Source organism: Meles meles, chromosome 4 (assembly GCF_922984935.1).
Source record: "Meles meles chromosome 4, mMelMel3.1 paternal haplotype, whole genome shotgun sequence".
NCBI lineage: Eukaryota > Metazoa > Chordata > Mammalia > Carnivora > Mustelidae > Meles > Meles meles.
The window spans coordinates 154,122,641-154,138,388 of NC_060069.1; the positions used below are offsets into that span (position 1 = coordinate 154,122,641).

General features: G+C 46.9%; 1 protein-coding gene across 1 annotated transcript; it reads right to left on the bottom strand.

Annotated features, from left to right (window-relative positions):
• Window positions 1–9,758: 9,758 nt before the first annotated feature.
• Window positions 9,759–11,658, bottom strand: SMIM34 (small integral membrane protein 34). Its single transcript, XM_046001528.1, has 2 exons — window positions 11,630–11,658; window positions 9,759–10,171 (listed from the first exon to the last, which is right to left on the bottom strand). The coding sequence occupies exons 1-2, from the start codon at window positions 11,634–11,636 to the stop codon at window positions 9,759–9,761; spliced, it is 420 nt and encodes a 139-aa protein (XP_045857484.1). The 5' UTR covers window positions 11,637–11,658.
• Window positions 11,659–15,748: the final 4,090 nt, after the last annotated feature.

Here is a 15,748-nt window from a genome sequence, read left to right on the forward strand (position 1 = left end):
CCCTAAGTGGGGGTGGTCCATAGGCCACACAGAACCTAAGAGAGACCTTGACACCTTCAGACTCCTGCACAGAATCTGTCCCTCTGGAGAGACATTTATTACATGCCAGGTCCCTAGTGGGCAGCGTTTCTCCTGGAGCCCTCTCTTACATCAGCCCCCTTCCCCCTAACACAGATTATTTCTGACTGGGTACCAGCCCCTTTCCTGCTCCCAAATATCCTGGCTCGCCTCTAGCTTTGCTTTTACTGTGTTGCCCTATGTGGTCCCTTGACCTTCTCCAGGAGACTGTGTTTTTCTGTCTTGCTGCTCCTAGCATAGTTCCCGGCCCTTTGCCAGCCCACCATATAAGAAATGTATATTTGGGGGGTGCCTGGGTGGCTCAGGGGGTTAAAGCCTCTGCCTTCGGCTCAGGTCATGATCTTGGGGTCCTGGGATTGAGCCCTGCATCGGGCTCTCTGCTCAATGGGGAGTCTGCTTCCTCCTCTCTCTCTCTCTCTCTCTCTCTGTCTACTTGTGATCTCTGTCATATAAATAAATAAAATCTTAAGGAAAAAAAAGAAATGTGTATTTGGTCTTTGCTTCAGTTCCAAGCATAGAACTTCTCCTCCTCCTCCTCCTCCTTCTTCTTCTTAAGATTTTATGTATGTATGTATGTATGTATGTGTTTTAGAGAAACAGAAAGAGAGCATGCAAGCAAGCAGAGGGGGATAGGGGGAGGACCAAAGGGAGCAAAAGGAAAGAATCTCAAGCAGAACTTCCCGCTGAGTGCAGAGCCTCATCCCAGGACCCTGAGATCCTGACCTGCGCCGAAACCAAGAGTCTGACACCCAACCATTGACCCGGCCACCCAGGCGCCCCTCTAGCACAGAGCTTCTAAAACCCTTGCAAATATCCTGAGTTAGAGAAACATCTTTTATTGTTGGTAACTAGTCTCTCTCAACCGGACCTGAGTGTATGCTAATAAGATGACCTTGGTGAGCCCAGAGATAGCAGGTTGGGAGCCCGTTGCCATAGGAACCATTGGTGTGATGAGAGGGCTGAAACGGGACCTCCAGGGTGGGGAGGTAGGCTGGAGATTGAGTGAAATCCCCAGTGGCCACGGATTTAATTTTAATGAAGACGGCATCAGAACCTCTAAAAACGGGATTCAGAAAGCTTTTGAGTTGGAGAACACAGAGAAATGGGTGGGAGGGGGGCGGGTTGCCTCTCAGAGAGCCTGGACGCTCCACACTCCTATCCCTGAACTTTACCCCATAAGCGCTTCCATCCGGCTATTCCTGGATTTGCCTAAACTGACAGTCTAGTAGTGAAGAATTTTCCCGAGTTCTGTTCAAGCTGAGCGTGGCTGTTCAAGAACATTACTGAGCCTGAGAAAGGCTTGTGAGAACCCATGACGTGGAACCCGCTGATCGCCCTGGTGACACTTAGGAACTAGGGACTGGCATCTGGAGTGGCGGTGGTCCTGGGGGACGGAGCTCTCAGCCCGTGGGGACTGCCATAACCCTGAGCACTGAGTGTCAGATGGGGGTGCTTTAGAAAGATGAGGTTGAGAACAGAGGAGTGAGGGAAGGAAAGAAAAAATGGGTTGTAAGTTGTTCCCTGGGAAGCATCCTCAATACAATTAAATACGGGGTTTGGTCCCCTCCTGACCTCTGAGCGCCTGCCCTCCCCCATCTTATAGTTCATTCCATGCTGTCGCAGGGCACCTTTTGCTTCAGCGGAAGAAGTGGTCCATTGTCTGGGTAACACTGAAGATTATAGCAAAGGCTTCCTGTAACCTCAGGGCCCAGAAGCCTGTTGGCCTTCATTTCGTTCACCACTGGCCAAGCTTGCTTGGCTGCGAACTTTCATTCTTCAACTCAGACCTTGTACCATGCTGCAGGCAGTCGGGAGACAGAAGTCGCAGGATCAGCCGTGGGTGTTTAATGTACAGAATTACAAAACTGACACAGGGAAGAAGCTCTGCAGATGGAAAGAGAACTTGAAATGTGAGCCAAGGCTGAAGAGGAAGAGTGCCCAGGGAAGGTTAGACTTGGAGGAGAGAGGGTCCCCTTCCCAAGGCTGGGGTAGACCTTGTTGGAGGATTGTGGCCTCCGGATAGAGGAGAAGTCTGCAGGGCCTGGGCTGGAGCCATGGTCTCTGAGCAGCAGGACGTGATTCCCCAGGTGCAGGAGAGTTGAGGCTGATGGGCAGGTGCAGGGGAGCTGGGCACCGCCATCAGTGGTGTTTCCTGTGGCCCTTCCGATGGGGCTGCCACACGCCCCACAGCCCAGGCCAGGCTCCCCCTGCCAGGGAGCGGGCTCCTGTGAACTCTGAACTCCATCTGGCACAAAGGACTCACCCACATACTGTGTTAAGAGACTTGACCAAACTGGCTTCTCCCCCATCCCCGTACTAGGCTGTCTCCATAAAGGTGACTCCAGCCCCGTGCTGAGTCTTTGCTCAAGAAAACACAGTGCTGGGCGCCTGGGTGGCTCAGTGGTTTAAGCCGCTGCCTTCGGCTCAGGTCATGATCTCAGGGTCCTGGGATGGAGTCCCGCATCGGGCTCTCTGCTTGGCAGGGAGCCTGCTTCCCTCTCACTCTCTCTGCCTGCCTCTCTGCCTACTTGTATCTCTCTCTGTCAAATAAATAAATAAAAAATCTTAAAAAAAAAAAAAAAAAGAAAACACAGTGCTGCCCAAGCACAACATGTACGTGGTCCCACAAGGTGCATCTTGTGTACGATCCACCTTGCCGAACCGTTTTCAGGAATCCTCCACCTACCCCCTTCTGGAATCTTCCATGTCCCCAGGGCTCCAGTCCCTTTTTGTTCCTTTTTCGTTCTCACTTTGTCTCAGTTGCAGTGGAGCTCAATCTGTCCGGCAGTCTCCTTCCTCTCCTGTGGTCATCTGAACGCAATTTGTCTTGTTGCCTTTAGGAAGGGTCCACTGCTGTTTTTTCTTTAACACTGTGCCTTAGGCAGCTCAGATGACCATAAGAAAATACCACAGACAGGGAGCTTAGACAACAGACGTTTACTTCCCACAGTTCTGGAGGCTAGGAGTCCAAGATCAAGGTGTCAGCAGATTCGGTGTCTGGTGAGGAAATTGCCACCTTATTGTTTCACACAATGGAAAGAGAGCTCTTGTGTTTTTCTTCAGATAAGGACACTAAACCCATCATGGGGACTCTACCCTCATAACCTCGACTAAACCTAACACCCCTACAGATCTCACCTCTAAATACTGCTATAATGGGCGGGGGAGCACCTGGGTGGCACAGTCAGTTAAGGGTCCGACTCTTAATTTTGGCTTAGGTTGTGGTCTCAAGGTTGTGTGATGGAGGCCCACATCGGGCTCTGTGCTCCGCGTGGAGTCAGCTTGAGATTCTATCCCCCCTCTCTGTACCCCTCCTTGCACATGCACGCACTCTCACTCTCAAAGAAATAAATAAATCTTTAAATACCATTACAGTGGGGATTAGGACTTCAACATACACATCGGGGGGGACACAAACATTCAGCTCAGGGGACACCATCAACACCCTGACCCCCTTACATGCCATTCTCTGCTGGCCCCTGTCCTGGACAGCTGTTACCACTGCCCAGAAACTATGGCCCAGCTCAGGTCCAGGCAACCCCACCAACTTTTCCACCCTACAGTGGCTGCAACCGGAGCTTTACCAATGGGGTCTGAACCCCAGTCTTGGGGAGGGGACCCCCTTCCAAGTTGGTCCTTCCCTGGGCACTCTTCCACAGCCCTCCCATATGCTTTAGAGTTCTTTTTATGTTTTTATAGTTTCTTACCATCATTGGATAGTTTGTTATATGAAATTTCCTCTGTTCACATGACCCTATGGTTTGTCTCCAGCTTTATTTGTGGGTGTTACCATGGAGGAGGCATAGCATGAGGGTGGGAAACTGACAGAAGGAGCAATCAAGGTACAATGACACTTAGTTCCTGGTCCATATCGAGTCCTTTTATTTTAACTTTCATTACTTTCACGTGAGTATTGTTATTTTTAAGAGCACATCTGTAGGAGGCTGGGCAAGGGGAGAAGGCTTTCTGGAAGCAAAGATATCTGAGCTGATTTGAAGACAGACAAATGAACGGGGCATCTGGGCAACAAGGCAGCCACTGTGGCCAAGGCTGGACGCTTGCCTGGCTCCTAAGGCCGCTATACGGACCCAAGTGAGACAGACAGATAAATGTACTTTGTAAACGCACAGAGAGATTGTGAACAATAGTGATCCAATCACTTTTCCTTGCTGGAACTACTTTCTTCCTTAAAAACAATGAATTTCCTTGTTCAAATTCAATGTTCCTTAGATTTTGTCTGGGGACTGGACATTTCCACCAGAAGAAGTGCCCACTGAAAATTGTTAGGACCTATTGCTCCCAAGGAAGTAGCTCTTACTGTAAGTAATGAAACTGACTCACTAGTGCATCCTTCTTCATTCAGCAAATATTTATTCTGTGTTTTGCAAGGAATTGGTAATGTCAAAATTATTCTTGTCCTTATTCTTGAGAGCTTGACATCTTGAGGTTTGAGGAGGGGAGTGGGCAGCTACTCCTATACCCTTGACCGTAGAATGGCCCTCCTCCATCGGGCAAGGTTATCCTCTTTGACCCAGTGCGCAGCTTCAGGAGGGAGGCACATGGAGTGCGGAGGGAGGATGGGGACACCCACCTAGCCAGCCAGATCAGCCAAATCAACCCAGGTGATCAATGAGGTGACTGATATCACAGTCGGGTCTCCTTCATATCCTCTTGTCCTTATTCTTATGACTGTCCTTCTCTGGTGATGGGCAAGTCACTGGAAAGACATTTCTCAATGTGTTCTGCCATCCTGCTAGGTCCCTAACCTACTCCTCCCTCTGTATCTTTTCTCCTTCCCTCAAGAAGGGAATACTTCTCCTGGTCTCCTGTAGAACGGTTCCCCCATGTTCATGAGCCCCTGGGGTCTCACTTCCTGTACCAAACACTCGGCAAACAAATGCAGTTCCAGCCTTGGAGAGATTCTGTTAAATAAAATTTTCACTTTGGCTCATCCAAGGGTTTACGAAGTGTTAGAGCAGCCTTGGAGGAGACACCAGTTCTGCCTTAGGGGTCAAGACGTTTTCAAGGAAGGGAACACCTGGGCAACAGTCTTTTTTAATGATTCTTTTTTTTTTAAATTTATTTGACAGAGATCACAAGTAGGCAGAGAGGCAGGCAGAGAGAGAGAGAGGAAAGCAGACCCCCTGCTGAGCAGAGAGCCCGATGCGGGGCTCGATCCCAGGATCCCGGGATCATGACCGAAGCAGAAGGCAGAGGCTTAACGAACTGAGCCACCCAGGCGCCCTGGCAACAGTCTTTTTATTGGCATTTTTCTCCACAGACTTCTCCTTAGGAGGGAGCACATGACTCGGCCTCAGCCAGAGTTCTCTATTCCTTGATCCCACCTTCAATGATTGGTTTGAAGGGTAGACACCTGCTGTACCTGATCCAAAGCAATATTCTCTCTGACATTTGACACTTGAGCAGAGGCTCAGAGAGGCAGCATGGAAGGTGACCTATCTTCTGGGAGGACCCCAGAGACACGGTTCTCCAGCGGGGGCCTCTGAGGGAAGACTCTGAGCAGACTAACGTCTCTCCTTCCCGAGGCCTGGATATGCTGCTGCCCTTTTGATTCTGGGAGCTACCCCAGTTGCCTTCTCACAAATCCTCTTTTTGGGGGGAGGAGGTCATAAATTGGCTGCAGTTGGTTTCCATTGTTGCCTAGAGAAGAACTTTAACTTTAATTGAAGAGTGAGTTGACATTCTTCTGCTCTAGTGGAAATCTAGACAATCAGAATCAGTTAAAAGAATCAGAGCCACCAGCCACTCTAGGAAGAGCTGGTAAATACTGACAAATATTTCATCTTTAATTTTTTAAAATTCTTTTTAAAAAATGTGACGGGGCACCTGGCTGGTATAGTTGGTTAAGCATCCGCCTCTTGGTTTCACCTCAGGTCATGATCTAAGGGTCCTAGAATTGAGCCCTCTCTCAGGCTTTGCACTCAGCATGGAGTCTGCTTGGCATTCTCTCTCCCCTTTCCCTTGGTCCCTCCCCCTCCCCACCACTGTCTGTCTCTTTCTATCTAAAATAAATGTTAAAGAAATAATAAAATAAAATAAAATGTTGTGATAATTACATCACACATGAAAATGCAGCTGAGCTGATTAGAATTCCATTTAGAATAGATCTGTTCCAAACACCCAGGAAAACTCTGGTAACCTGGGTTTGATTGGTAGAAATCATGGCACCATCAGCCCCAAATCCCTAGAGGAACCATTCCTGGAAACTGTTAACCAGATCCATTCTGCATTGATTTTAAATAATTTCCATTTCAGAGGAAGGTCTTTATCTGACCTGATCCCCTAATCTTAGGGGTAACTTACTATAGAGACAAAGAAAGAAAAGGTGTCTGGAATGTTGAGAATCAGCTTTCTCTACTCCTGTCTCCACAAGGGTCGATGGAATGTGCAAATCTCTTCCCCACTTGCTGAACTGAACACCCACACACGGTGGTCCTAGTACCTTTCCTACTAGTCCAACTACGTGGAGTTTGCCAAGATAGTTGTGGACTTCTCTCAGCCTGAGCATTTTAGATTTAAGACATTTTGCATAAAATATTCATAATACTTGTGTCCCACCAGTCTTGCTTAAAATGGGGATTTCATGGATGTTGTCCCCATCCAGGAACACATCTTCCACGCAAACTGTCAGACCAGCTCCCCAGAAAACAGGTTAATTTGGATCAAGAAACAGTTCGGTGTCCCGGGAAAATGTCCTTGGATCTCATGTAACTAACTGTATCTGCGTGTCAGTGGGAAGACGGCGGCTTTGCGCCTTAGGGAACACAACAGAAGCCTGTTCCTGATCACATGTCTAACATGACAAGTCCTCCGTGGGGTTTCCATGGAGATTTATTGACAGAGTCAAGAGTTGGGGATTAAATGGAACAGAATCACATTGAATGCTCCTTGAGAGGTCAACGATGTGAAGTCTTAAAAGTGATCATTGAGCTGACATAATTAGAAGCATACCAAATATTCTTTTGCCTAAAACACAAAAATCCTAGAAATACAAAAAAATTGGTGCAAGAAGGGATCCCAACTTACTACATCATATTGCTCCTCTTTTCAAATGCTACTTCAAGGCCCACTTCCTTCAGGAAATTATTTATCCAGTAGTATCATATAGGGTATTTTTGGTTGAGAGGGGTCAGAAAGCTTAATAAAGGAAATTTATTGGCTCACAAACTGAAACAGTCCTGTGGCAAATTAAGGCTTCGGGACAGTTTGATTGGGACTCTAGTCTCTATGATTTTCTCAGTTCCTTGCCTATGTTGGCTTTTGCCCTCAAGTTGGCTTTTCTAACGTTGGCAAAATGGCTCCAGCACTTACAGCCTCAGATCTGCATTTAACACTATCCTGAGCAAGACAGAACTTTAATGTCCCAGGATCTCCCTTTAAGATCTTTCCAGTCATTCGGGGGCACCTGGGTGGCTCAGTGGGTTAAAGCCTCTGCCTTCGGCTCAGGTCATGATCCCAGGGTCCTGGGATCGAGCCCCGCATCGGGCTCTCTGCTCCGCGGGAGGCCTGCTTCCTCCTCTCTCTCTGCCTGCCTCTCTGCCTAGTTGTGATTTCTCTCTGTCAAATTAAAAAAAAAAAAAAAAAAAAAGATCTTTCCAGTCATTCTGAGTGGATGGACTAGCTCCCTTAAGTCATGAGCCCATCTTGGACCCAATCAGTGAAGCCAGGAAATGGAATGTGCTGATTGGATTAACCTATATCTCTTATTTCAGCCGTTGAGCTACTCGTAGTTTCAACTTCCTCAGTGCCACATGGATCTCCAAATGCAAATTAAGGGTGGTTGGGTTAAGGAAGGGGGAAATTCCTGCTGGGGAAGCAACCAACAGGAGAGGATTGAATCTTCAGATTTACTGAAGTTTTGACTTTACACTCCTATTGTAATACATTCCATGTTCCTATTTGCTGTGGATTACATTTTTGTCTTTATTTATTTCTTCTGTTTTATCCTGCCCTATAAGCATCTCAAACATATGGATGATGCCCAGCCCTAACTATATTGGCAAGCCAACACTTTTGTTGGATAACCTAAAAAAGAAAAAAAGAAAAATACTTGGAAGTCGACCTTATCCTCTGAAAACATAAGCTTGGGGTTTAATCCTGACCTTTATGAAATTGTGGCGCTGGTTGCAGACCACTGTTTTCAGACAGGAAAAAAAAATATTTCAGTTGTAGTCCAGGGAATGTCTCCAAAAACGGAGCTAGATAAACTTCATAGATGTTGGTATAATTTGCCTGCTGAAAGCCACTTGCAGAAGTTCGGCTAATCACGCTCTCTCTAAATTAGTTACTCATTAGGCGAGGTCTTATTTCTTTTTAGGCTGAGACAAGTATATAAGTAACAGATATTTATAAAACATTTGAGTTAAATCATATGATGTCTAATATAACAAAACCTAAAAGTAACTCTTTGCTTTGTCTACATGTAAAACTTGAATCTCATGGACTTGATTCAGAGCTCAGGTCATCAACTGTCTTGCAAATTGGTTCTTTTATTGAACAAGGTACCATAGCCATTGCTTGCAGACTAATTGCCAGTGGAATAGTCATGTCCTTTCCCACAATAGTATAACCACCAGCTCCCACTATCAAATCACAACCCAACACTACCACCATCAAAATCAACCACCAACCACCACCACCATCATCCACACTGACCACCACTACCACTACCACCACCATCAACATGAACCACCACCAGCATGGCCATCATCCATATCAACCACTGACTGCCACCATCAGCACTACCAACACCACCAACACCACCATGAACGTCAACCACTACCATCAATACCACTAGAATCAACCATCACTACGATCACCACTAACAGGATACCACCATCAGCATCAACTACCATCACCAGTATCAACGCAGGGCTTATATTTTACATATTTATTTTTACTTTGAAAAATATATTCATGTGCATGATTTCATTAGCTCTTATCTATTTTATAAGATTGGCAGAACAGACATTATCATTCTCATTTTATCTGTGTGCAAACTAAGGTCCAGAGAAATGAGGTGGTGTGTTCAAGGACATCAAAGTGTCCTTGACTAGTGTTTGATTCTTCTGACTCCAGAACCAATGCTCTTTTTCAATAGATGCCATGCCCTCAATGAAAATGAAGAACTTCTAACTTCTGCTATGAACAACCTTGTTTCTATAGTCAAGTGAGAACGTCTAGAATGAATGGCTCTTTGAAACCATACAGCCCACTGCCATGCGTTCCAGGTGAGAGCCACAAGTCGTTCAAAGTTCATGTGAACCCTTGGAAGTTGAAAACTTGAATCCAGGGTGCTTGATTCCAAATTCAGCCTTCTTTCCATGACAAGAGGCTACTTTCACATATACCCTCAGGAATCTCCTAGATTCTCTGAGAACACTGAATGCTCCAAGTCCTTCCCCAGAACATAAGCTTTCCAGGTGAAGGGTATGACCAGAAGCTGCTGCCCCTGCTGTCCTGTCTCAAAGTGCCACAAAGCCTGAGAAGGAAACAGGATGCTGCTCTGGTCACACTCCCATTGGCCTAAGTGCCCCGGGGTGCTCTTCCAGCCCCATTCAAGGACCTGACTCCTCTCTCAAGGTTCCAGGTAAACTCAAAGCTGCTTCCCCTGGTAGGAAGATTGGGCCTCTTCTGTGGAGTTCGGCATGCCTTGACTTTCAAGGGATCCCCTGGATTTCAGTTTGGCACTCACTGTTTTTATATTTTGGCCCTAGGCTGACCTGGCCGGCCTGCAGGACAGCTCTGTTGCTGATGGTCAGTGTAGAGCATTCGGCCACCTTGCTCTGGAGACCTTTCTTTTTGAGTTCGGAGGTCAGATTGGAGTAGTAAATATCTTCCAAGGATTTATCGTTCTTTCTGAGGATGTTGCTGGCCAACCGGAAGAGGAAGATCACTCCGTAGATGCCAATGATGGTGAGGATGTACCAGGCGGCGCTGGTCCCATCTGGAAGTTTCAGGGCCCTGGTGGAGTTGGTGCCACTCCTCCCCTCCACATTGTCCCTCAGCAGGGAGCTGAGACCAGTGCTGGCCTGGGTCTGGTTGGGGACTCCCTGAGGTGTCCACTTGGTCACTGAGAAACAGAAAGATCCAGATGAGACCCAGCATTCTGGGCTCAGGGCTGTCTGGCCAAGCCAATGATCAGTGGGAAACATGGGGGAGAGGTTTACTGCTTCAAGAGGCTCTCTCTGTTGAATGGGCATGAGTCTAACAACCCATATATGGAGAGAGGTTTTGGGGGAGGACGGATACTAGATATGAATATATGAAAAAGTGAGCTAACCATGGTATAGTGTGCAGTCATGTGCATAAATGAAGGGAGGATATGATATTTGCTCGAAGCTCTTATATGCATAAAATATCTCTGGGAGAATACACAAGAAGTCGGTACCTATAGTTGCCCTTGGGGAAGAGAATTGAAGGATGAGACGTACTTTTCACTGGCGCCCTTTTGTACGTTTCATACCATGGATGTTTATCTTCTAAAAGGAGTTGATTTAAAAAGGAAAGGATACAAGTGGACACTTTCTCGGTCTCCTTGGAGAAGGGCCCCTGGGTAGTGACACCGTGTGCCCTTCCAAGACCAGAAGATTAAAATCTTAATTGCTGTTTAATTCAAAACTGTTTTCTCTCCTCGAAGAGCCAGTGCACATGAAATGAAAGCCACAGAAATAGTACATAAAACTGTGAGACATTTTCTGATTGAACTTCACTGGCTCAAATCCCTGTTTCTCACCCTCTACAAACACAGAGGCATTCAGATGTGTCATGGGATATAGCCCACAGCCTGCTGCATGGACCATAGCTTCTCTACAAATGCTATCTATCTGGCATTTGTTTGTTGCTAATTCATTTTACTAATGCAAGATGCAGAGAGGTTGGTATTTTTTTTTCATCATAGTTAATTGCCGGAATAAGCAAATGATCTTATTACTTTGAGATGAAGGGAGAAACAGTTTAAAAATAACTTTATAAACCACATGTGACAAAGCCTACATGAACAGATTTAATTGTATAAAATTGGTCACCCATAACAAACAATACAATAATGAGGAATTTTATACCACTGTTGTGGAAGGGCTTGACAACTTGAAGTATGGACGGGGGAAAATTCCCATCATTATTAACAACAACAACTACAAAAAAGTCAACCCAACAAGGACATCATAAATCTCAGTGAGAGCAAGAGAACACATGTTTATAAGCTCAGACCATTTCGAGAGTTGTTATAGAATGATGTGATATGTTCAAATACATAGAGAACACACCCATGCAAGAACTACAGGACCTTACATTATTTTAAAACCGTCCATTTCCACTTGAAAGAATCTCACTATATTAATTACTGCAGTCCATTACTCTTTTCTTTTTAAAAAAAATAAGAATAAGTTAGTTCCATCTTAATGGATAGACATACCCTGGAGAAAGACAAACATTTTCCTCCGTGCCATTTTGCACTTATAATTTACGGGTGGAAAATACGGCAGTCCTTCTAGAACAGCCCATCCCTGTATCCACGCCGATTACTCACGTTCCATGAAGCGGTCTTTTCCTTGACTCTTGGGGAGGCAAGTTGAAGCGGTGCCGTGGACAGAGAAGATAAAAGGAGAAGTCTTCCCTGCAGGTGGTCACAGTTCTAATGAAGCCGGGCTGCCCCGAGGTTCCTGAGCAGGGAGTAACATGATACCCAGAGCGTTTTAGGGCAGTACCAAATAGAAACTTCGCAGAGAAGACTCCGACTATCTTTCTGTAGTTCATCAGGGGATAGCAATTGATCTGTCTGCTTTTGGCTCAGAATACAAAGCACTTCCTGGCTTACACGTGTTGAGAGGGTCTAAAGCAAAAGAATTTTTACAATCATGCTGGTACCAAGGAGTTTCCTGCTGTCCCCAGTCCTATCCAGGCCTGCAGGGCTGGGAGGCTTGCTGGAGGCTGGCTCATCAGCTTATAGCCTGGATGGTTCCTGCTTCCTGAACTCCCCTCTTCTGCACCTGTCCTGGGAGTGCCAGATGGTCAGGTGTGGTAGAGACCTGTTGTCATAGGGTCAGGAAACTCCAGGGTCAGGAGTCACCAGCTTCCTCTTGGACTGTCTCCCGGATGAGGAAATCCAGCCAGGAAGGCACAGGCATGGGGTTGGGGGTGGGAAATACCCCTTCAGGGATCAGTGGGCAGTGGGCTGATAGGCCAGGCTATGTGGAGTGGGGCTTCCCTCCCCAACACTCCTGAGTCACAGCCCACACTGGACTCTAAGTACATCTAACCAGAAAGTGCTAGAATAATAAGAGGCTGGGAGAAAAGAAAAGCGGGGTCTTTGGCAGGTTCTGAGCAGCCAATGTTCCCAGTCCCACTCCTGAATCCTCACTAAGACTAGCACCTGCCAAACTTGTAAGGGTTGTTGGCTTTTAAGATGTAATTTGGTGGGTGCCTGGGTGGTGCAGTCGGTTGAGCATCCGACTCTTGATTTCATTTTGGCTCATGATGTTAGGGTTGTGAGATCGAAGCCAGCATTGGGCCTAATGCTCAGTGCGCGGAGTCTGCTTGTCCCTGTTTCTCTCTGCTCCTCCCCCACCTTGCATGTGCTCTTTCTGTCTCAAATAAATAAATAAAATCTTTAAGCCTGGGTGGCTCAGTCAGTTAAGCCTCTGCCTTCAGCTCAGGTCATGATCCCAGTGCCCTGGGATTGAGCCCCACATTGAGCTCCCTGCTCAGTGGGGAGTCTGCTTCTCCCTCTTCCTCTGCCCCTGCCGCTCCCCTTGCTTGTGCGTGCTCTTTCTCTGTCAAATCAAATACACAAATAAAATCTTTAAAAAAACAAATAAAAATTTAAAAGTAACAAAAAAAGTAAGACGTAATTTAATAAAATTGTCATCAACACAGGACTAGACAAGTATATTATCAAACAGGCCATATGATCCAGCCATTCCATTCTTAGGCACGTATCTAGGAGAATTGGCACATACACCCAGACAAAAAGTTGCATATGGATATTCACAGCAGTATTATTAGTCGTGGCTAAAACAAGAAAACGGTCCAGATGTCTTGATGTCTTGATGAATGGGTAAATCAAATGCAGTTGATCCCAAGAATGGAGTATTATTTGACGGTGAAAAGGAATGGATTGCTGACACGTGCTACAACACGGATGGGGCTTGAAAACGTTAAGCCAGGGCACCTGGGAGGCTACTTGGTTAAGCATCTGCCGTTGGCTCAGGTCATGATCCCGGAGTCCTGGGATTGAGTCCCAAATCGGGCTCCCTGCTCCTTCTCTCCTTTCATGCTCTCTCTCATTCTCTCATATAAATAAATAAAATCTTAAGAAAAAAGGAAAGAAAATGTTAAGCCAAGTGAAGGAAGCCAGTCACAAAGAACAGTCTAGTGCGTGTTTGCCTGTGTATGAAATGTCCAGAACAGACAAATCTAGAAGGACAGGAAGTAGATTCGTGGTTTCCTCCAGTTGGGGTAGTGCTTGCGACCTGATATAGGGTTCAACGATAGAGGGTTCAACAATTTGTTGTGGTGCTGGTTTCACAACTCTTCTTTCGTGAATACACTAAAAGCCATTGAATTGTACACTTTAAGTGGGTGAACTTTATGGGCTATGAGTTCTGTTTCAACACTGTAACACAGGCGTAGGAAGGAATGCTATGGAGCCCAGACCAAGAAATGCAGAAGCTATTGGTGTGCTGATGTGCAGAGCTCCCCCACATGCGTGGGTCAATGAAAACAGCAGAGAAGACAGCATGTTACCCTCCATGTAAGGGGGAGGGGAGCCTGGGGGGCTCAGTGGGTTGAGCATCCAACTCTGGATTCCAGCTCAGGTCCTGATCTCAGGGTGATGGGATCAAGCCCCACCTTGGGCTCTGCGCTCAGTGTGGAGTTTGCTTGAGACTCTCTCTCCTCTCCTGCTGCTTCTCCCCCATCTTACCCGCCCCCCCCCCTTGCTAGCTCTTTCTAAAATAAATAAATAAAATCTCTTTTTTAAAAGAGAGTGAGGGGAAGTCACACAGATCTGGTTTGCATGTATAGGCATTGGAAAGCTGTTTGAAGGATGCCGGAGAAAATAAGAACAGGAGTTACTCGGAGAAGAAGAGAATTTGGTACATGGAGGGCAGGAGTCGGGGGAGAAGTCTCACTGGATATTCTTTATGAATCTGAAGAAGTTTAACCATGTCTGTGTGTTCCCTATTCCATAGCGAAAACATCCACGGACTAAACGCGACTCTTCATTCAAGTTGTATTTCGGCTCCTGCCATCTCTCTTTTTTGGGGGGCGGGGGGTGGCTGGACCCACACTTCAGGCTCTGCCACACAAACAGGGATTTGTCACACTGACCTGCAGAGGTGAGAAGGGGCAGAAAGGAGGACCCCGGGTGACACAGAGCAAAGGGTAGAACAGGGCCAGCAGTTAGGGCTCTGGTCCCAGCTGTGCCTTGCCCTGTGACACTGGGCAAGACCCTCCCCACGCTGGAGCCGGGTTCCTGGCCTGTAAGGTGGAGGAGCAGCGGGACCTGCTCCCCTCTGGTCCCAGGAAGGCAGGAAGGAAGCCTGGGGAGGCTTGGGGAGGAGCCGCTCCTGGTCAGAAGCTTTCAGCATTCAGCCCAGCAGGACGACGGCATGAAGTGTGGGGAGCAAGAAGCTCCAGAAAAATGGGAGCGACAAAGAAAGGCAGCCTCCGGTCTCATCCCCACCGAACAAGGGGCACGATGATGAGGGCATAGCTATGCACGAGGTGCTCTCGGCACCGTTTTGGCTTCTCTAATCCTGGACGCAGCAGTGTTATTCCCCCTGAAAGTGGGGGAGGGACACTCTTTCATGCTCAGAGAAGTGACTTGCCGTAGTGTCACACAGATCCCAGATTCCAGAGAGCAGACGGCTGAAACCAAAGGCATTCTCCTTCCACACCCTGAATGTCACCTGCAGGCTGGACCCAGGGGCCCACGGATTCTCCCAGCTTGAACAGCAGGCTGTCTTGGCTGAGGCACATCCATGACCTTGAAACCTGTCCTGTTGGCCAAAATGAAACTGTGATGTTAAAAGTCGGGAGAACGGGTATCCTTCAGCTGAAGATAAATAAGTAAAGGGGGAGGAAGGAAGACATGGGCTTGGTCGTGGAATTGTACACTGGCACCCGGTTCACTTTTCGGGACGCATGTCTCACTTTGATGTAGACTGTACCGTTTCTTTCACATGGAAAGCCCTGATAGACCATGGGAAAATGATGTTTAAGGTTTATATAGAAAACACAAATGTTATTAAAAAAAAAAAACACAAATCTTATTAAAAAAAAAAAGAATTCTGTAGTCTCTCATGGCTGTGGCCATACGGTGCCATCTGATGAAAAATGCCCTTCCTGGGGCTGGGGAGGGGGTGGTCGAGGTCATGGTCCAAGGGACTGGGAGGCTGCCTGCCTTATGATGCCTTGTGGATGACGCTCACTATTGTCATTCCCAAATGCTTACATAACAGTGAAATGGAACAACCTGTACCACCACGACGGCCAAGAATTTTCTTCCTATTTGTGTATGTCTTTTCAGACCTTCTGGTTCAGTCTAGACAAAGTGCAATCAAGCAAAGCCATTCACCTGGTAAATATTTCTCTGAGCTTCAGTTCTGGGAGAAAGGGACCCCAATACCTTTTGACCCCTATGACA